The sequence below is a fragment of the Plectropomus leopardus genome, chromosome 8, assembly GCF_026936395.1.
Source record: "Plectropomus leopardus strain MGB_pleo_1.0 chromosome 8, ASM2693639v1, whole genome shotgun sequence".
Classification (NCBI taxonomy): Eukaryota; Metazoa; Chordata; class Actinopteri; order Perciformes; family Serranidae; genus Plectropomus; species Plectropomus leopardus.
Genome location: NC_142183.1, coordinates 3,889,228 through 3,911,792, shown reverse-complemented (window position 1 = coordinate 3,911,792; position 22,565 = coordinate 3,889,228). Strand labels below are relative to the sequence as shown.

The following is a 22,565-nucleotide window of genomic DNA, read 5'->3' as shown; positions in this document are numbered from 1 at the left end:
ACCACGATGTGGACTCAGACTCTCTGCTCTAATCCGGTGGGTCGTGCACCTCGTCTGACACATCTTTTCCCAGCAGGTCAGTCACCTCTGAGCATGAAAAGAAAAGAGAGAATCGGGAGATAAGAGCTCTTTGTGAAGCCTCACGAGACTCGGAGATGATGTTAACCCTCTGAGCTTCGGTCCCTGCTGGGATCACTTTTAACCCCGAAAAACTTTACTAATCTAGAGTCTCGAGGTTTATGGAAGTGTGATGCTGCCTGATACCTGATGAAGGTCTGACAGACTGAAACGTTATAATCAGGAGTTCTTCTCATTGTTTTATAATTTTCACGTTTAAAATGTCTCATGTTGGTTCTCAGGTCCTCTCTGTTTGTAGATGAATGTCACCCTAAATAAGCTCTCACTTACAAGTGTGAGACTCGTGAGCTCGGGAGACCACACGGTCTGTGCAGAGAGGTGATCTGGCTGTGGTCTTCAGTCTGCTCATCAGCAGCTTTAATGAATCCTTGTGGGATCTTTTCACACCAGTGAAGGAGCCGCTGGGAGCCGGGTGCTTTTAACAAGCTCTGTTTGTTCCTGAAGGAGGCTCCACACGATGATCTGCTCTCAGATCAGAGATAATACTGAGTGCAAACGTCATGGAGAAAGGGCCGCGCTCCTGTTAATGAGATGGAGGAGAGTGGGAGAGAATTGTCCTAAAGGCTGGTGTGAGGACAGAGAGCAGGGTTCAAGAGGCTCACATCGCCACACTGATCTGTGCTGAGCTCACACAGCCACTTTAAGCTCTTATTTTATCAGTTATTTAACATTTGATCTGCGGTCACAAACAAATCCTGAGGAACACAGTGAGCAGTCAGGTGTTGAGTGAAAGCAGAGTCACAGAGAGCTCACAGTCTGCAGGTTTTTATTCCAGCCGGAGAGTCCAGCAGCAGGTGATTTCACTCATGAGCAGTGAGATCACCTGCAGCCTGTGAGCTCGCCACAAAACACCTGACTGAACTGTTTCCACCCACCTGTTGAATGTTTTCAACACATGCATTAAAGAGTACAAAACCTGAATATTAAAAAATACTCTAAATATGACTACGGTGTAAGAAGTGTTGTTCTGATAAAAGACTGAATGAATAAATAATGATGTAAATGAAGCATTAAGAACTGAAATCATCAGATGTGAGTGGCATGATGAGGAGGCTCACCTTCATCACAGAAGGTGATGAAGGTGATGAGAGTGATGAAGGTGATGAAGGTGATGAAGGTGATGCGCTTCACTGACGAGAAAGTAGGAGAAACAAAAGTAAAGCTGAACGTAGCTGAGTTTTGGTTTCCCTCTGAAGACAAAACTTGAGGTCTCAGCTGCAGTTTGACGCCTCGGGATGTTTCAGCTCTGCTCACTGAGCTGGATCACACACACACACACACACACACACACACACACACACGCACGTATACATGCATGCGAACATAAAACCTTCGGGGACAAAGTCAGCGATGACTCCCATGGTGCATTTCAGCGAGAATCACTGAGCTTTAAATTCTGTAACATGCTCCGCTAACGCCAAGCTGGAGCTGCAGAGAAAACTGAAAACAATCTGCACGTTAATAAATCAGTTTACTGTTTGGTTCGAATTTGGGTTAATTCAGTGACCATGGCGACGTGTTTTCTAAACAACTGCACGTGATGTAGTGTCAAGAGCCGTCAAAAATGACGGATAAAACCTGATAAGTCAGAAACAAAGTGTGAAACAGAAAACTGTTGGATGTCTTCAAGTGTGTGTGTGTGTGTGTGTGTGTGTGTGAGAGAGAGAGAGAGAGAGAGACTGGCAGTGAGAATGAACTTAATCCTCTAAGCTCTTGTTGGGGCTTGTCCCCTCTCTCTCTCTCTTTCTCTCTCTCTCTCTTTCAATAAGACAAAAAAAGTGTGTTTTGAGACAGAAGTAATGTCCCAAATCACCCTGTAATTTTTCTTCTGTCCCTCTTTTTGTGATTTCTGACAGCAGCCAACTGTGAGCAGTAAGATGTTGTTTTAAAAGGTGTTTAAACTCCACATTCTGTCTTCAATCAATTATCTGTTATACGAAATAATACGTGGTACAACTCCACTGACACGTGACCCTGTCAGCTCCTTTAACTTGTGAACTGTAATTTAGTACCTTTTTTTATGTCTTCTTACAATTTTGGCTGCTACTTTACAATTGTCCGTGTTTCCAGATGGTTCTGGTAGTCAAGTTATTGTGACATGATTAAACTGTAGTTTTGGGTACAGTTGCTTCTGTCGCAGCGCATCATGCAGACGTGAAAGGGCTTTTGGCTGTGGGATTTTGTGCGGAAATCACTGCAAAAAGCAGCATACTATGTTACAACTTCAGAATGAAAACAGGCTGGGAATTCACAACCTCACGAGTGGACATTTTCTGAGAGCTCTGAGTTCAGGACTGCAAGTACAAAACATGTCGTAAACACACCACACAAGTTATATGTTTACACAGCAAATGACAACAAAATTAAATATTAATATTAAAATATTTCTTTAAATGTCAGTCTATATTTGCATTTCTTCAGTAAGATATTAGTCTGTAGAAAGGATTCCAGTACAGATTTGTACAAAACATTTTTGCAGTTCTATGTGGAAATATGGCTTTTTCAAATCGCCTGAAATACCACTTCACGCTAGCGTATAACATGTTTCCATTCGGGTGTTTTTTTTTTGCAATTTCGTTTTGCGCATTTTGAGGGTTAACGGAAACCCGCCTTCTGATTCAAAACCTTGTTGATATTTCACTAATGGACACAAAGTTTTAGTGTTTGTGTCTGAATGAAGCTTCAGTTCTGAAGGACACTTTAAAACAGAGAAACTGTTACTGAACTCTGTCTTTATACTTGACTCTGTCCGGTCTTGGACTTGTGTTGAACTCGACTGAGGTGGTCTGATCACAGAGCTGCTCTTCACTGCAGCTGTCCACACATCACACTCTGTCTGTGTGTGTGTGTGTGTGTGTGCGTGTGTGTGTGTGTCACCTCGGGGCATTTTGTCACTTAGGGGACATTTGGCCGATCGGTTTTCCTCCCCCTGAACTGCATGCTTCAAAGGCCGGATGAGCAGATGAGGGGTCAGGATGGGCTCAGGACTAACTGATTTAGGAAGGTTTAGTCTTCACTCTGAAATCCATCCTCTTTGTTTGGCCTCATCGCCCCGCCGGCTCCGTTCCTGTCGGCGGCTTCTTCTCGCCTTTTTAATTCCTTTTTCTCTGCTTCAGTGAGCGACAGAGGCCTGCAGAGGACCAGAGTGTAACTGATCACAAAATAAGTTTTACAGCGGAGACGACACAGGAAACACTGAGTTCAAACTGTTCTCAGGTGATCACTGCAGGTACTCTGCTGTTTCAACATAACATAGAAACTGTTGAGTGCTGAACTTTGGAGTAACAAAAATGTTAGTTCAAATAGGTTCCCTGCTTTATGTAACTATATAACCTGAGTTCTCATCCCGTTACCACTCCAAAATGACATCTAATACTGTTGATTTTGCAGTGCTTTCAACAGAAAATCCAGACTCTAAAAGAAACCTTTGACGTCCGCATGATATGCTGCTGGATGGCGTCTGCTGAGAACGTGTCTGGACAGAACCAGTCACAGTTATTAAACACCACCGGACGACATCTAAAACAGCAGCGTGATCAGCGGACAGGTTGCGTCCGATGGGAATGCAGTCAAATGGAACCTGTTGCGTCCACATGATATGCCACTAGATGGTGTCAGGTTGAAAAGCTGCTGGCAACAACATAATTTAAGGAGCATGAAAGTTTCTAGGGGCGGTGGATGGATCCAGCAAACCCCAGACTTTCATGCACAAGTCTGGTGTTTGCTTCCTAACCTTACCACCTTCCCCTAATCCTAATGCCATGTGCATTTGTTGACATCACAGTGGCAGCATACCAAAACATCAAAAGCAGACGCAGACGGATACCTAGAGCGTGATATGTAGATGCTGAAGTCAACTGCAAAGCTGCAACATGTGACAACTTGGGATGAGAACATGGTGGAGCTGTTGAGGTCCATCTCTGGCTTTTGGATCATTTAGCTGCAGGAGGCAATCCGGCAGTGTGTTCATGTGGGAACTATTTTCTGTCTACCGGACTATACTCACCAACCATCTCAACACCCAGAAAAAAGTGTGCATTTACTGCTAGCTCACCTCGCTATCTAACATTACTACAGCTCACCCCGTTAACCCGTCAGAACCAGAAATCAGTTTTGTTGACACCATTCACAAGCATTTAAACCCCTGGGACCCAAGAAAATTGGTTTGATTTCATTTGAAAACATGGGGAAAAGATGATGAGCAACTTGGCAAAATAATGTCCTGCAGATTGAGGAAAAAAAATAGAAAAAGATGACAAGAAATTGACTTATAAGCTTGGCTGTGATGAGATTATTTGATTTTTGATTTTTTATTAGTTAAAAAAATGTCCCAAACTATTCAAAATTATTAAAATTATTTATTTAAAATTATGCAACAGAAAATAATCTTCTTTAAATTTTATTTTTTAGCATTTTTTAAAAAAATCTCTCCTTTCTCTTTTTTTTGTAACATTTGACTAATTTATTGCTAATTTTTGGGCAATTTCTTGTTGGTCATTGCTCGTTGCCAGTACTCATTACCTTCTTCCTTTATTTTTGAAAGAAAGCAAGCCAGCCAGCTCAGGTTTTAAAGGGTTAATGTTGACATCTCACACTATCACGAGCCTCTCTTCTTTCTGCATCATTTACGTTTGTTGTTGGGTGTTCACCTCAACAACAAACTGGACTGGGCACACAATACAGATGTCCTGTACAGGAAGGGCCAGAGTCGTCTCCACCTGTTGAGGAGACTGAGGTCCTTCGGTGTGAGCAGGACTCTGTTAAGGACATTTTATGACTCGGTGGTGGCATCAGCCATCTCCTATGCTGTGGTCTGCTGGGGCAGTGGAAGCACAGAGCGGGACAGAAAGAGGATGAACAAGCTGGTCAGGAGGGCCGGCTTAGTCTTAGACTGTCCCCTGGACTCCATCGAGGAGGTGGGTGAGAGGAGGATGTTGGCTAAGCTGACATCCATCATGGACAACCCCTCTCACCCCCTTCATGAGACTGTGGGAGACCTGTGCAGCTCCTTCAGCAGCAGACTGCGGTACCCACGCTGCAGGAAGGAACGCTACCGCAGGTCCTTCCTTCCATCGGCCATCAGGCTATACAACACCAGCCTGAGCCAACAACAACCTGGACTCACCACAATCAAAAGTTTCTACCAGTTGCATCTCTGCACATGTCACTTTTTTGCCTAATTATCCTTATCCTTATTACTATTTATTACAACACAACAACAGTGCTCCCTCATTCTCCCACATTCTTACCTGCATCTTGTTTAATCTGTATATCTTTGATTTTTTTTTTTTCTGGTATATCTTTGACTTTTGTATTTAAAACCTGTACATTTTTTCTTCTTCTTTGATACATGCCTATTTTTGCACTCTTGTATATTTTATATTTTATATTTTGTATATATTGATATTTTTATATATATTTTTTTTTCTGTACACACGGCTGCTGTGACAAGTTAATTTCCCACAAGTGGGATAAATAAACGTGTCTAAGTCTAAGTCTAAGTCTAAGTCTAAAATGAGCTCACTCAGAGGAGCAGGGGATGGTGAATGCCATGATCAGTTGGAGAAACTGCCAAACTGCAGACCACTGTACGCCATGTTTGAAACCAAAAACCAACAAAAACAAAACAAAAACAAAATCAGCTGTTACTGCATCACATAACTCTGAGTAAGTTGAGGGAATCATCCAGAAGTTTTGAATCCACAATTCCTCTGTGAAATTGTGGACTATGAGCTCCCAGAAATCCCTCATAAATTGCTGCTCCCACGTATAAGGGGTTCGCCTTTCCATTATCGCTCCATGACACGCCTACATGGCCTCTGATGGGAAATAATGACGGCTAGTGCGGCGGCTACAATAAACATAAAGCTGCAAATGTTTCGAACATCCATCACCATGCTTCTTGGAATGTTATCATAAGAGGAGAAGTCATCATTTGGAAAATATCGCTTAAATTTTACACAAATCTGTAATGGAAACCTGCCTACACACACACACACACACACACACACACACACACACACACACACACACACACACACACACACACACACACACACTTTGCTCCTGGGCTAGTAAAGTAAAGATTGAAGAGCACATTATGAAACTAAAATCTATAGAATAAAAATACATTAATATGCATAAAACTTTTAGAAAAAATAGAAAAAAGACACATATATCAAACCAGTCCTACCACTAACTGAGTCACACTGGGACCAGTTAGATTGTGTTATGTAACTGGTGGACACACAGGAGACTTTTGACATTTCCATCACCACATTTTAAAAAGTGGTTGACATTTATTAACTTTAAATTTTTCATTTTTCAATTTTCTTGTCATTGAAATTACATTTCATACACAGACTTTTGCTTGCAATGAAGTACTTCGTGGCAGTGCTACTACTTCTATCAAAGTTCATGATGAGTTTCATGTCCTCCATCTCTGAATGTGTGAACTGTCACATGGTTGTGACGGTGAAACAGACCGTTGAAACATGAGCGTCTGCTGCCACCTGCTGTTCACTCAGAGCAGCAGGGACGAGGCAGTTTGATTCTGTGTGAAATATATTTGAAATTATAAAAGTAATACTGAATGAATACATATACATTGCTTTTCATTAGTGATATCATTTTAAAGATGAACTAGTTAGTGACCTTTAGTGTGTAACTACGACTTCACATTCCTCGTGACATTAATAATCAGAAAAGTATGGACATTAATAAGGAAGAAATTATATCAAACATAAATGTAATTTGTGTCAAAGCTGCAAGAAAACAGATTTGAACGCTGAATGTAAGCACTGCTGTGGTATATACTGCACAATAAAATCAGTTATTATTTGCTGCCTTCAAATGTTCACAGTGAGGAAATACAACTGAAAAACACAAATCACTGCTGCTGTTCAAAGTCACCTCAGCAGAAATGTTAATCATCAAATAATAAAATACCTGACATTTAATGACCTCTAATGTTCAAAGTGTGCAACTACGACTTCAAATTCCTGTGGTATTAATAATCATGAAAGTTCATGATAATGACAATGACAATGTTAATAATAATGAAATTATATCAAACATAAATGCACTTGTAGTGATCAGTTAGTATTCCCTGCTCTCAGGTGACCACAGTGAGGAACTACAACTAAAAAACAAAAATCAATGCTAGTGTTCAAGATGAAGTCAGCAGAATTGTTGATCATTAAACCATGTAAACTTGAATATCCTTACTTTAAAACATAGCAAAAAAGTCCAGTCCAAGTTGTCAAATATGGTCGCTTTGTCGGGACTTTCTTGTCTACATATTACGCTCTTGGTATCCTGAGTCTGCTGTTGACGTTCCAGGATGCTGCTACTGTGATGTCAGCACAATCACATGGTGGGATTATGTGACGCGTGGTTATGTTTGGGCTACAAAAGCACATGGCAACCAACACCGGCATGTCAATAAACCCACATGCTGCCATTGATGGTTAGCTTTCGGCAAAAGGGAACATTGGTAAGGTGCAGAAAAAAACATAATGTTCAGACAGGAAGCAAACATCAGACTGAAAGTACGGGTTTGTTGGGTCCATCCACCACCCCTCCCGCTTGCCCACCTGCCCTTTAGGGACCTTCTTGCCTCCTTAAATTTCGTTGTTACTGGCAGTGTTTCAACCTCACGCTACCCTGTGGAGTATCCTAACGCCATAAACGGTTCTGTCCAGCCACGTTCTCACCTGACAACGTCCAGCAGCGAATCATGCAGACGCAAAGGGTGGCTTTTGGTGTCGGAATCTCACGTCGAAAGTACTGCAAAAGCGGCATTACTTGACAACTTTGGAATAAGAACGGACTGGACTTCAATATCCACTAATGAGATGAGAAAATAGGAAACAAAAAATAAAACTGTAACCTTCCTCACATGAATTCATGACACAAAAAGAAACATGCTATTTGCATTGTCTTCCGCTTCTAATGACCTCGCCTCATTGTGTCCTCTTCTTCTGCAGTTGTTTCATTACATCTGACTGGAAAAAAATGTACCAATTGCTGTTTATCCCCATCAACCAATGAATCACATTTACGCAGCAATACTGGATGGAAAATGCACATTAATTTGTGCATTTGTGGAACGTTTGTGGAACAACTGTTGTTGTGTTGTTGTGGAACAACAGCAAAGGGGGTTCATATTTTAAAATGCAAACTACGACCTACCTTTTTAATTTGGCTTTAATTTAACTTTTTTTACTGGATGGTACACCATTTTATAATTTTTATAAATTTTTACTTTGTGCTGTTATCCTTTCATTCATTTACCTTTTTATCTAGCGTTTAGAAAATTAATTAATATTAATTACTTAATTAATATTATTAATAATTGAAAAGTGCAATACACATGAAGTCTGATTGGTTGACTGATTGATTAATTGGCACTTTTCTTTTGCCGATTATCTCAAATTGTGGTTGAGATCTGCTCAACACAGAGACACAGAGGATCCAGTCCAACCAGACCAGAACCCGAACCCGGGATACAGAGGTTTGGTGAATCTGGTGTTGTAGGTGTGGAGGTGGATCAGTGAGCCAGAGGAGACTCTGTAGAAGGACAGAGTGCCGGCAGGATAGTCCACATACACTGCTACTCTACCAGAGGAGGAGGAGGAGGAGGAGGAGGAGGAGGAGGAGGTGATGGATGTTTGCATGTTGTTGTGACAGACAGAGTAACTACCATCACCGCAGCTCAGACTCCAGGACTGATCGTTCCCTCCAAACATTGAGTCTTGTCTGTCTCCTCTCCTGCTGATTCCGCCGTAACTTACCGTTACAAAAACTCGTCCTCTCCACTCCACCTCCCAGTAACAGCGACCAGTCAGACCATCTCTACACAGCAGCTGAGGCCAGTAGTCGAATCTGTCGGGATGATCAGGATACTGCTGATTCCCTCTCACGGTCGTCACCTCCCTCTTGTCGTCAGACAGTCTGAGGTTTTTGTTCACTGTGTTTGGGTCGAGTCCGAGTTTGCAGGAATCTGATGGAGAACACAAGATGCAACACATGTATTTATTTTTGACATCAGAGATCTGAATGGGTGATGTTACAGATCAAAGATGGTTGAATGTGTGCTGCTCTGTTTTTACGAGATCAAATTAAAAACACACTTACACTTCTTCAGACCTGGTCTCATCCACTGGACTCCACTGGGCTCCAGTCTGTAAGGAGGAGGACTAGTCAGACCAGCATATTTTATTACACTGCTCATTACTTTAGTTAGTTAGTTAGTAGTTAGTTTAGTTAGTTAGTAGGTGCTAAGAGTGCAAGAAAAAGTTTTCGTTGTGATAAATTAGTAGATATTAGAGAAGTTACTGTATGTGGATGTCAACAGATAACTGTTATTTGGATCGAATGAGTGGTGCTGTGCAGCGCAGAGCAGCCAAGGCTAGCCGATCAGTGAAGACCAGAGCGTGGGCAGCGGGCGCTATGTTTCCGCATGTTAACACAGTTATCTGGCTTTCTGTCAGCAAAGCCAACAGAAACATTTTCACCAACAAACATGAAAATTTCATCATCTCTAAATGGACAGCACTTTAAAACGTGGCGCTTAAACTCACTGGCCATTATATTGCCAGATTAAAGGGAGAGGCCTCGAAAACATCCCGGACATCCCTGGTACAGATGTAGATATGAAGACATTATCTGTAAGGGAACTCGAAAAAATTGGCACACGCATCAGAACTGGCAAGAATGTAGGGCTGGACCCAAATATTTGGCTATTCAATTATTTGTTATTTGGGTAGATATTTGGTTTTCAACTTAGGCACCCCGAGTGGAGCAGTTTCCTGCTGCACAGAGCAGGCGAATTTCAACATCTTCCATAATGAGGACGTTTATCATTTCAGGCACACAATGAAATATAACCATATGAACACTGAACAGAGATTATTTTATTGCCTAACTGCCTGATTTTTTTATAAATTTAAACTATAAAGTGTCACAACTACTGCCAAGCAGTCGAAGCCACACCACGCTCTCTCTCACCTAAGACTGAAGCTCCGTGGCACACACTGTCTCTCTCTCACCTGAAATGCTGAAACTGTTGGGGGTTGGGATCCTATCTCTCCCTCATTTCCCTCACTCACCTGACAGTGAAGCTCTGTTGATATATGCCAAGGCTCTGGACCCCCGAAAATGGTATTCTGGACAGCCTTATTGCTGCTTGGAGCTTGAATTATTACCTTCTACTTTTCAAATCAAAAATAAAGAAATAATATCAGTTTATTTCTGACGCTTATCCAGTATGTTCTTGGCCTACTTGGGGATCTATTAGTTGTACTGCCAGTTAAACCTCCAAAATGAAGAGCTCCTATCAATGTGTAGGAGGAGCTTTCTGAGCTCCCCATTTACAGTAACTATAAGCAGTAACAGTAAGCTCAGCCACCCCATGAACGAAAGTCATTTCAGCCACTTGTATCCACAATTTTATTTTTTTCCATCACTACCTATCACAACAATAGGTAAAAATCTGATTATATATTGACAAAAAAACTGAATGCTTTTAACTCTCCATTTTACTCTCATTTTCATAATTAAAGAGATAAACTTCTTGGGGAAGCAAGTGAATAAAGGGCCTCTTCATACCTAAGAGCTTTCAGTCTCGAGTGCGGATGGTCCCGTAGAGCAGAGAGCTTCTTCACTCCCGAGTCTCCTGGATGATTGTAGCTCAGGTCCAGCTCTGTCAGATGGGAGGTCTTGGAGTTCAGAGCTGAGGCCAGAGAACCGCAGCCTTTCTCTGTGATCTGACAGCCTGACAGCCTGCAAAACACAAAAAAAAAACACGCAACATTATCTGAGGGTACTGCCAGAACTGGAAGTGAGTCATCACCATCGCCAACCACCGTAAGGCCTTAATATGAAGCAGCTACAACTTCCTGTAACCTTAGTCAACATGATGTTAGTGACTCCTAACCCGTCGCTTGCTTTATAAAACATGTCTTAATAACATTAGAATAAAAGAAGTGACTTGATAAAGAGCTGCAGATGACAGACTCTTACTTCAGTTGGACGAACATCAAAACTCCAACATGTAGGATGTAAACATTGAAAAAACGTGCAAAGTCATTATCAGGGTGTGAAAACTGACTAAATTCAACTGGTTTGACAATAATTTGAGAAAAGAAAAAATCTAGGGATTTATCCATTACTATAAATAATCATTCAAATTGTCTTTAGTTGGTCTTGATGAATCCTGACCTGAGAGTTTTCAGTTTACAGTGTGGACTCTCCAGTCCAGTGGACAGTTGCTTCACTCCCGAATCCTGCAGGCTGTTGTCACTCACGTCCAGGTCTTTCAGACTGGAGGACAGGGAGCTGAGAACTAAGGTCAGAGGGTCACAGCTTCCCTCTGAGAGTTTACAGTCATTCAGCCTGAAGAGACAATAATGAACAAGAAGACACATGAAGACGTGTGACACATGAAACTAGATTTTGTATTATGACAATCAGTGTTGATTTAGCCAACAATAAATTATGTAACAGTAAAGTACTTTCTAACAGCCAAAAGGAATGGAGGAGTGGTCAATATGCAATCTGTAACTTAAGCTACAGCTAACCAGCTTGCTGTAGGTAGATTTACTAGCTATACTACATAGATCTGCCATTGTTTGCTCGTAATGTCAGCTAATAGAGTTATTTGCAAACGACAAGCTGCTTTCATGGCGGTATACACTGTAACTTAGACGCAGACATGTCTAGCTACCTCTCTGTCAGCTCTGCTATATTAGGGCCTAATTTACACTCTTATATCTAGTCCCTGTCCTGCTGCACAGAGCAGGTAAATTTAAATTTCTTCCATCGCACCATTTTAGACACACAACTACATTTAACTAATTTAGCACACCAGACACAGATCATTGTATTGCATAACTGTCGTAACTGAGTTTTTTGGGTTTTTTTAATTTTACAAACTATGCAGTGTCACAACCACTGACAAGCAGTTGGAGGCACACTGTGCTCTCTCTCACGTCATGCTGAAGCTCCGTGGCACGTGGAGTCTCCTGACCTGACGTGCTTAAACCAGGTCGGGATTCCATCTCTCCCTCACTTCCTCTTTCCGTAAAGCGCACTCACCTGATAGTGAAGCTCTAAGCTCCTAATACTCCCCCACCCTCCTCTGTCCCAAGTCAGAGGGTTTTTAGGACAATAGGGAACATTTATGAGGACAAGGGGAGCTCCCTGGCAGATGTAAATGCTGAGAAGCTGCTTCTTGTTTTACAACCTGCCCATAATTGACTGGCAATACTAAAAATAGTTAGCAATTGACTGATACTGAACCGTGCTGATGTTTATTTAGCTATGTATTTTATTGTATTTATTCTTTATTTAAATGGTCAGCAAAGACCATACAGTACAGATGTGTATTTCATTCTATATTCTTTATTTGAATGGCCAGCAAAGACTGATGCTGAACACATACAGTACTGATGTTAATTATATTTTTTATTTATTCTTTATTTTTGTTTGTGTGTAATGTTGAATAAGTCAATTGCTAAATAAAAGTCGTTTACGAATGCAGCCTTCTAAATACTTTTGCATAGTCATATTGGTGCAAAATCCACACAGAAATGATCTATTTTCATCCCAGCTCAAAAATTCACTATAGTGGTAGGTAATTGGAGAATTTTTCCACTATAGATTGGTATCGGTCTTTAAAATCACATATCGGTTGGGGTCTATACAGAACAGAATGATCATCACACAAACAAGTTTCTGTATTCTGACCTGAGAGTTTCGAGTTTACAGTGTGGACTTTGTAATCCAGCAGACAGCAGCTTCAGTCCTGAATCCTGCAGGTTGCTGTGACTCAGGTCCAGGTCTCTCAGACTGCAGGACTGGGAGCTGAGGACTGAGGACAGAGCTTCACAGCATCTCTTCGAGAGGTCACAGCAACTTATTCTAAAGAGACAATGAAGGTAAAAAAAAATCATTTTCTCTTCTTTTTAGAAGATAGCAGTGGATTTATTGTGGTTTCAAAACACTCAAGTCTCTCTGTACTTACCGAGCTTTGTTGGAGGCTTTGACCACTGGCATCAGCCTCAGAAGAGCCTCCTCTGAAGCAGAGTATTTCTTCATGTCAAACTCGTCCAGATCTTTTTCTGATGACAGTAAGATGAAGACGAGCGCTGACCACTGAGCTGGAGACAGTTCATCTGTAGAGAGACTTCCTGACTTCAGAGAGTGTTGGATCTCCTTCACCAGAGAACGATCATTCAGTTCATTCAGACAGTGGAAGAGATTGATGATTTTCTCTGCAGAGATATTTTCCTCAAACTTCTTCTTGATGTACTGGACTGTCTCCTGACTGTTCTGTGAGCAACTTCCTGTCTGTGTCAGAAGATCACGTATGTGTTTCTGATTGTTCTCCAGTGAAAGACCCAGGAGGAAGCGGAGGAACAAGTCCAGTTGTCCGTTTGGACTCTGTAAGGCTTTGTCCACAGCACTCTCATGGAGATGTTTCAGATCGCATTTGCCTTTCAATAATTTAGACCACAAGTTTGGATGTTCTTCTACCATCAGATTGACTCCAGAGTTGATGAAGGTCAGATGGACATGAAGAGCAGCCAAAAACTCCTGAACACTCAGATGGACGAAGCAGAAGACCTTGTCCCGGTACAATCCTCTATCCTCTTTACAGATCTGTGTGAACACTCCTGAGTACAATGAGGCTGCTCTGATATCGATGCCACACTCTGTCAGATCTGATTCGTAGAAGATCAGGTTTCCTTTCTGCAGCTGCTCAAAAGCCAATTTTCCAAGAGACTCAAACATCTTTCTGCTCTCTAGACTCCAGTGTGGATCCGTCTCAGCTCCTCCATCATACTTGATGTTCTTCAGTTTGGACTGAACCACTAAGAAGTAGATGTACAGCTCAGTCAGGGTCTTGGGCAGCTCCTCTGTCTTTCTGGTCTTCAACATGTCCTCCAGGACTGTAGCGGTGATCCAGCAGAAGACTGGGATGTGGCACATGATGTGGAGGCTTCGGGATGTCCCAATGTGGCAGATGATTTGACTGGCCTGCTCCTCTATGAACCTCCTCCTGAAGTACTCCTCCTTCTGTGGGTCGGTGAACCCTCTGACCTCTGTCACCATGTCAACACACTCAGGAGGGATCTGATTGGCTGCTGCAGGTCGTGTGGTTATCCAGAGGTGAGCAGACGGAAGCAGTTTCCCTCTGATGAGGTTTGTCAGAAGCACATCCACCGAGGCAGACTCTGTAACATCAGTCAGGATCTCGTTGTTGTGGAAGTCCAGAGGAAGTCGACACTCATCCAGACCGTCAAGGATGAACACAACTTTGAACTCTTCAAACCTGCAGATTCCTGCTTCTTTGGTTTCTGGAAAGAAGTCATGAATAAGCTGCACTAAGCTGTACTTTTTCTCTTTCAGCACATTCAGCTCTCTGAACGTGAATGGAAATGTGAACTGGATGTCCTGGTTGGCTTTGTCTTCAGCCCAGTCCAGAGTGAACTTCTGTGTTAGGACTGTTTTCCCGATGCCAGCCACTCCCTTCGTCATCACTGTTCGGATTGGTTCGTTTCGTCCAGGTGAGGGTTTAAAGATGTCTTCCCGTCTGATTGTTGTTTCTGGCCTGTCCTTTTTCCTGAATGCTGTTTCAATGTGTCTGATCTCATGTTGATCATTGACAACCACAGTTCCCCCCTCTATGATGATAAGCTCTGTGTAGATCTGATTCAGAAGAGCTGGGTTTCCAGCTTTAGCAATCCCCTCAAACACACACTGGAACTTCTTCCTCAGGCTAGATTTGAGTTTACGTTGGCAAAGTCCAGAATGACTTCCTGAATAAACACAACAAATACGTTTAATTATCAAATTATAAAGATAATATGTCAATGACTCTGAAAATATTTTCAGCCCATCTCTCAAGTTGTTACTAAATGTCCCATTAATCTAAATTTTTAGATCCTCTTACTGCTCTGCAGGTGGTCAGCCAGATCCTGCTGCCTCATTCTCCTCAGAAACTGCAGTGTGATCTTCAGAAATGCCTCCTCATCCTGCATCTGACTCTGTAAGCATTCTGAGTAATCTGAACTCAAAACAGCCTTGATAGTCTTCAGCCCCTTCTTCACAAAAGTGATGATATTCCCCTCCAGTTCCTGGGACAGAGTATTGCATGAATGACACAACGAAAATCATGGAAACATATTAGTCACTGGTCTACAAAGTGCAGCACCGAGATGACTGTGAGCAGAATAGATGTAAAAGTAGTTGTTCTACATGTACAGACCTGAAATATGGAGTCCAGGTCTCGCTGATGCTGCCAGGGAAACTGACCACTGGGGACCTTTGAGCTCTTCTTGCCCAGTCTGTGGAGGAATCATGAAGTAGCTCAAAATAATTCTGAAATTTGTGTTGCATCCCAGGACGTCAACATTTTCAATTAAATACATACAAATACAAAAAAACACTTAATCAAACAACAAAATCATACAATAAATGCTACAAATTACCGAAGACATTACGAAAAGTAACTAATGCTAATGCTTAATTTTCAAGAAAACTAGAATACCACTTTGTAGTTGCATGCCTACTTGCACCAGTCAAGCTGCAGTTACAGTTTACATCCAAATCTTAATTCTCATAAGTACATTTCTTGAGTCCAAGAGGATGTTTGTGCCAAAGTTAAGGAAACTCCCTTGAGGAGTTCTTGCGATACTGTATTAACAGGAATGAAATGGTCATAGTGACTTTGACCTTTGGCCACTAATTTTACATCAGTTCGTTGTTAAGTCTAAGCCAAAATTGTCAAAATTGGAAGAAATCTCCTCAAGGTTTTCTTTAGATTTTCTGTTAACAAGAATTAAGTGGATGCAAGGTCACAGTCACCTTGATCTTTGACCTATGAGTACCAAAATACAAACCCCAATTCCAATGAAGTTGGGACATTGTGTAAAACATAACTAAAAACAATGATTTGCAATCCTTTCAACCTATATTTAAATGAATACACTACAAAGACAAGATATTTAATGTTCAAACTGATAACCTTTATAGTTTTTTTGCAAATATTCACTCATTTTGAATTTGATGCCTGCAACATTTAGCATGTTTACCACTGTATTACGTCACCTTTTCTTTTAACAACACTCAATATGCATCCTATCTTGTCTTTGTAGTGCATTCAATTGAATATAGGTTGAAAAGGATTTGCAAATCATTGTTTCCTGTTTTTATTTACGTTTTACACAACGTGTATGTCAATGTAATTGGAGTTTGTATGTTTACGTCATGCCTTAGTGCAATCAAACATTTGTGCCAAATTTAAAAATAACCCTCAATGTGTTTGACCACGAAAATCTAATCACGTAATTGTAGAGTCAAAGTGGATGTTCATCCCAAATTTGAAGAGAGTCTTTCAAGGTGTTTCTGTAGTCATCACAATCATGAGAATGGGACATACGGAGACGCCTTTTCTGTTAGTTCAGTGCTAAATTAACCCCTTAGGTTTCAGGGTGACATTCCAAAGCACTTTTCATTTAGACTGCATAAATACAAAGTCCTAATACTGACAAAAACATACTCTTTGCCAAATTAGTTGCACTGTTTATAATCATGAATGACATCCCTTACTGGTGACTCTTGGTGGACACAAAGCTGGGTTCAGGCTCAGCTCCAGGAGGTCCTGGTCTCTGATGGTTCCTGAAATAAATGCAGCATCGATAAATTAACCAAAAGGTCAATTATTCACTTAAACTATATGTTGTTCAAAAATGCATCATCACCAAGTTTTAATACCAACAACAACTTACATGTCAAATGTCCCTTGTTTAAAATCTAAAATAATCTCTCTGGAATGGTCACTTTTGAGGGACACACAGTCGGGTTCAGGTCCAGGGGGTCGTGATCTTTTAGGGAGCCTTCAACAAAAACAGCAATCATAAATGTGAAATCTAAATAAACGTCTTCCTCGACAAGAAATTATGTAAAATATGTCAAAAGTTTTAACCGCTTTATTTTGTGCGCATATAAAAAACTAAAAACTAAAAAAAAATCCTGCAATTCCATGCAAAAGCTCTGCTAAGTGTTACTTCTGCAAAGATAATAATATTCACTTTTTGTTGACATTTTCAGAGATGGCGCTGCGGTGAGGACACAGCCCTGTCCTCCCCTGTCCTCAACTACTCTACCAGTTGAGCTACTGGGCATCCCTGTGGAAGGGGGGGTCTGAAAGAGACAGATGCTAAACAGGTTTAAAACAGGTGTTCCAGCTCAAAGACACGTCTGCCTGCAGTCCAGATCTGTCTCCCATTGAAAATGTGTGGCACATTATGAAGTGCAAAATAAAACAACGGAGACCCCGGACTGTTGAGCAACTGAAGTCGTACATCAAGCAAGAATGCAAAAGAATTCCACCTACAAAGCTTCAGAAATTAGTGTCCTCAGTTCTCAAACACTTATTGAGTGTTGTTAAAAGAAAAGGTGATGTAACACAGTGGTAAACATGCTACAGGCATCAAATTCCAAATGAGTCAATATTTGCCAAAAAATAATAGAGTTTATCAGTTTGAACATTACATATCTTGTCTTTGTAGTGTATTAAATTGAATATAGGTTGGAAAGGATTTGCAAATTATTGTTTTCTGTTTTTATTTGCGTTTAACACAACGTCCCAACTTCTTTGGAATTGGGGTTTGCATGTTTATGTCATCCCTGAGTCCAATTAAACGTCTGTGCCAAATTAAAAGTAACCCTCCGTGTGTTCTTGATACATCACATTCAAAAGAAAGAGAGAGGCGAGGTCACAGTGACCTTGACCTTTGACCACGAAATTCTAATCACATAATTGTTGAATCCAAGTGGATGTTCATCCCAAATTTGAAGAGAGTCTTTCAAGGTGTTTCTGTAGTCATCACAATCATGAGAATGGGACATACGGAGACGCCTTTTCTGTTAGTTCAGTGCTAAATTAACCCCTTAGGTTTCAGGGTGACATTCCAAAGCACTTTTCATTTAGACTGCATAAATAATAAGTCTTAATACTGACAAAAACATACTCTTTGCCAAATTAATTGCATTGTTTATAATCATGAATGACATCCCTTACTGGTGACTCTTGGTGGACACAAAGCTGGGTTCAGGCTCAGCTCCAGGAGGTCCTGGTCTCTGATGGTTCCTGAAATAAATGCAGCATCGATAAATTAACCAAAAGGTCAGTTGATTAAACTATATGTTGTTCAAAAATGCATCATCACCAAGTTTTAATACCAACAACAACTTACATGTCAAATGTCCTTTGTTTAAAATCTAAAATAATCTCCCTGGAACAGTCACTTTTGAGGGACACACAGTCGGGTTCAGGTCCAGGGGGTCGTGATCTTTTAGGGAGCCTTCAACAAAAACAGCAATCATAAATGTGAAATCTAAATAAACGTCTTCCTCGACAAGAAATTATGTAAAATATGTCAAAAGTGTTAACCGCTTTATTTTGTGCGCATATAAAAAACTAAAAACTAAAAAAAAATCCTGCAATTCCATGCAAAAGCTCTGCTAAGTGTTACTTCTGCAAAGATAATAATATTCACTTTTTGTTGACATTTTCAGAGATGGCGCTGCGGTGAGGACACAGCCCTGTCCTCCCCTGTCCTTGCCTAATCTCTACTGAAAGAGACAGATGCTAAACAGGTTTAAAACAGGTGTTCCAGCTCACAGACACATGTTTTTTTTAATTATAGCATGTAAACATGTTATATCAACTCAAGTATGAACTTGAAAAAAAGCATAACAGGTCATCTTTAGAGGTCTCGTTGTTCTGGACTACATCATACTGAGAGCTCTTTCTGTTTTTTTAAAAGGGTCAGAATATTAGGAACCCCTCTGATTATAATGCAGTCCATTACGAACCATGGTCTCGGTGACAAAACAGTAAACAGAATTACCTCTTCTATGACAATGTCTACAAAAAGTGATCATTATTGGAACCATATAAGGGATTTTATGCCTGAGAAGTTAGAGATCCGCATCTCACCTCTGAGCTTTGGTCTGGCCAACATGTTCTCTGCAATGTTCGGTTTTTAAGGGATGGCCTCCCTCCACTCCGTCATTAGATTGATTCATAGCTGAGCCCAAACCGTCACACAAACGCCACAACCTGCTGGGAGAGCTCACGCTTTATTTCTCATCATTTCTCTCAGTCACATGACAAACACACACAGCTCTGACTGAAGTCAAGGTTTGGGACAGCTTAATACACTCATGTGACTGTTTCCACAGCAGAGTAAAGGCTGCTGTGTCAGTTCTGAGAAATGACATCTACAAAGCTCTTTTGTTTGTTGGAAGACCAGAGGAACGCACTTCATGTTGCCTTTCTGATAACATCACGAGGAGGGTTTCCTTTACAGAGTTTTCGAAATGTGGATATAACACAATTTCAAGATGGCTACGTTTCCATTGAGTGATGTTCTGTGACTTCTTCTCTCGCAAAAATATTCCAAGAAACATGGTGATGGATGTTCAGAACATTAGCAGCTTTATTTCTATTGCAGCCACCTAACTCGCCGTCATTATTTCCAATCCAAGGTCACGCAGGCGTGTTATGGAGCCATAATGTAAAGGTGAGCCTGAAATACCACCTCATGCCAGTGTAAAAACTTTTTGCAATAAATGGGAGTTTTTTTCTAAATCGACGTGTTTCCATTAGGTGTATTTTATATTCGCAATTTGAGGGTTCATGGAAACCCGCCTTATTTGACCGACTTTGAAAGCTCCTCAACATTTGAAATGTTTCTCTTTTTCCAAGTCTACTACATTAAGTCAGAGCATGCAGTGGCAGCTTATCCAGTAATCCAAAATCAATCATTTACCTTGGCTGCTGCTGCAGAGTTCACACTGACATCAGCTCCCAGAGGCGCTCTATCATCAGCTGTAGAGGAAACAGTGAGGGCTTAAAGACATGGTTCAAAGATGGTCCTTTCACAGGGTCCAAATTTCTCCCTAGACATGAGCTCAAGGTTCACACATAAGGGAAATAACCACAAATTCAATTTTATTTCACAAAACGTAAACAACACGAGCTTAAAACACAATGGAATAAACATACTGCAAAGAATAAAGTACACACTTAAAAGTTAGGAAATAAATAGCACTGCAAACACAAAGGTGAATATTATTATGCATATATTATTATTTATTTAGTGACGCTGCAAAGGCACGGCATGTAAATAGGCCAAATTATACCAAGAACAGGGAAATAAAATGATTGCTGTACTCGTGGAAAAAAAACAAACTCTTAATCTGCAGCAGCAATCTGCACTTCAAAAGAAAAACTCTGCTAGAAATTCACTGTACTTAAAAACTTTGAGTCTAGAAGAGTCCTTTGTGGACTATTCAAAGACCTGAGACCCACTTTTGAACCGCAACCCACCAGTTGGGAAACACTGGCTCAAAGCATCAGTCCAATAACTGAACAGCACATCATCACTCACCCTTTGCATCATTTTTCCTGAAGAACGTTAAATTTACCGCAACTCATTTTGAACCATTCAGAGAATTTTAACTAAAGAAAAATTAGTCTGTAACCATAAAAAGTTAGCTCTCAGCTGGAACCAAAAAGTAGCATGTTTTTTTTGTTTGTTTTTTTAAGCCAGACTGCAGTCAGTAGGTGTGTTATAGTCTACAGATTTTAATTGACATGCTTTAACCTTTTCGCACCATCTCCTTCCCTCTAACAAACAGACAGTCCCTAACTGGAGTTCATATTTCCTTCACATGTGGTGGAGACTGCTGAGAAAGAAAGAAAGAAAGAAAGAAAGAAAGAAAGAAAGAAAGAAAGAAAGAATAAATAAATCAAGTAACAATGAACAATGTCAAGCTAATAAAAAAATTTCAAATTAGGGTCTAGGGTGTGACTTTTGGGGTCATTCATGATTACTGATATTTTTCCTTGAACCTCCCTTAGTGAAGGGAAAATGCACAGCCCTCCCTCCACTGTAAATAACAATATGTTGCAGTTTCTGGTCATGATAAATGGTGCATTTTGGGGGGTTCTGAAGATATTCAAAAGACATACAAAATATAACCATGTCACTTCTTCCTCAGTACTAAATATATCTTACTTTTGTTGTCTTTCAAACCCAAAAATTCCAATAACACTTCCTGTCATTCTCATTATTTCTTTATCATTATTGTTTGCTATGTTGATAAACCGCTGGCACATGTATTCATGTAATTTTTCATTTTAAAAAATAAATTTCATCAATATGTGAGCTATGTAATGAGTAAGAAACATGAAATTACACACATACATATATCTATATAAATAATTAAATGTGTGTGTGTGTGTGTGTGTGTGTTTGTGTGTGTGCAGTGAAGTGCTTTCACCGTTATCACCGTTTCCCTCCCCTAAAATTAATAACGATCCGTCCCTAAGTTGAAAACATTTCTGTTTTACGATTTCGACTTTGCGAGTGAGCAGAAGACTTGATTTTGAGGGTCTACGTGACAAACGTCAGGTTGCGTCAAGTCTGAGCCAATCAGAGCCGGACTATGGCGGCTCGTGCCTTTGTGTCTTGTTGTGGCCACAGCAGTAAATAAAAACGTCAAACAAAACTCTTATTCAAATCTGTGGCATTATTTAACCGAAAGTTTCACATTTTACTGCAGAGCACGTGAGTCTTCTTCTGTCAGCTTTTTATTCAAACATTATCACGCGCGTGCACGCAACCAGGAAAGTCCTACCGAAATATAAGTATGCGCGCATGAAAGACTTTGCTTTTTGAGTTTAAATACTTTAAGAAAAGGACTTCCAGAGCAAAGAGTGAGCAGATTTAAGAGTTTCTCTAAACTCTGCATCACTAAACTGCGCTGCGGTTTGTTTTTCTTTCGGGCCTTCTTTAATCCTCCAAACATGTCAGCAACGATCGCTGCAACAAGTTTTTACTGGAACTCAGCAAATACAAAAAAGTCATTAAAGTGTCACAAAGTGAAAAGTGTCAAGTATTACAAACCTTAAGACGGAGAGACGACGTTAAGACACGAGGAAACGTGGACAAACGAAGCTGCGACAAACCTAAGGAAGTCACCGCTGAAAACGAAACTAAACCAAACTCTGTAAACAGGAAGCTGCCGTGACGTCACTGTTAGTCAACACTTAAAAAGTTTAAACGTGAACCTGTTTAATTATTTTTAAACACAAATGTTCTCAACAAAAATGTTTGATTTGAGATAATAAAGATTATATTTAGTTTTAGATCTAAAAGTAAAACATTGTTTAATTCTAGCTGAGTTACACACACACACACATTCCCAGACCCCCCCCCTCCACACACACACACACATACACACACACGTTTTACGAATCTCAAATGTCTTGTTTTTGGTTGTTTATATGTTTGTTTTGCTTGCTTTGTTTTTTGCTCAGCACCTTTTTTCCATCTTTTTGAAAG

At 40.6% G+C, this 22,565-nt stretch overlaps 1 protein-coding gene across 3 annotated transcripts; it reads right to left on the bottom strand.

Moving 5' to 3' along the window:
- Positions 1-6,395: 6,395 nt before the first annotated feature.
- Positions 6,396-22,236, bottom strand: LOC121947698 (stonustoxin subunit beta-like). Of its 3 annotated transcripts, XM_088080756.1 has the most exons (15): positions 22,128-22,236; positions 19,986-20,044; positions 19,151-19,273; positions 18,405-18,512; positions 18,230-18,298; positions 16,935-17,042; positions 16,756-16,824; positions 15,413-15,491; positions 15,098-15,281; positions 13,166-14,963; positions 12,889-13,062; positions 11,362-11,535; positions 10,750-10,923; positions 9,277-9,323; positions 6,396-9,142 (listed from the first exon to the last, which is right to left on the bottom strand). In XM_088080756.1, the coding sequence occupies exons 3-15, from the start codon at positions 19,237-19,239 to the stop codon at positions 8,592-8,594; spliced, it is 3,624 nt and encodes a 1,207-aa protein (XP_087936882.1). In that variant the 5' UTR covers positions 19,240-19,273; positions 19,986-20,044; positions 22,128-22,236; the 3' UTR covers positions 6,396-8,591. The 3 variants fall into 3 exon arrangements, with proteins under 3 accessions (XP_087936882.1, XP_087936884.1, XP_087936883.1); XM_088080757.1 differs by lacking the exons at positions 6,396-9,142; positions 9,277-9,323 and adding an exon at positions 9,728-9,807; XM_088080758.1 differs by lacking the exons at positions 11,362-11,535; positions 12,889-13,062; positions 13,166-14,963; ... (7 more) ...; positions 19,986-20,044; positions 22,128-22,236 and adding an exon at positions 9,723-9,807 and having other exon boundaries at positions 10,750-10,888.
- Between the last annotated feature and the right edge of the window lie 329 nt (positions 22,237-22,565).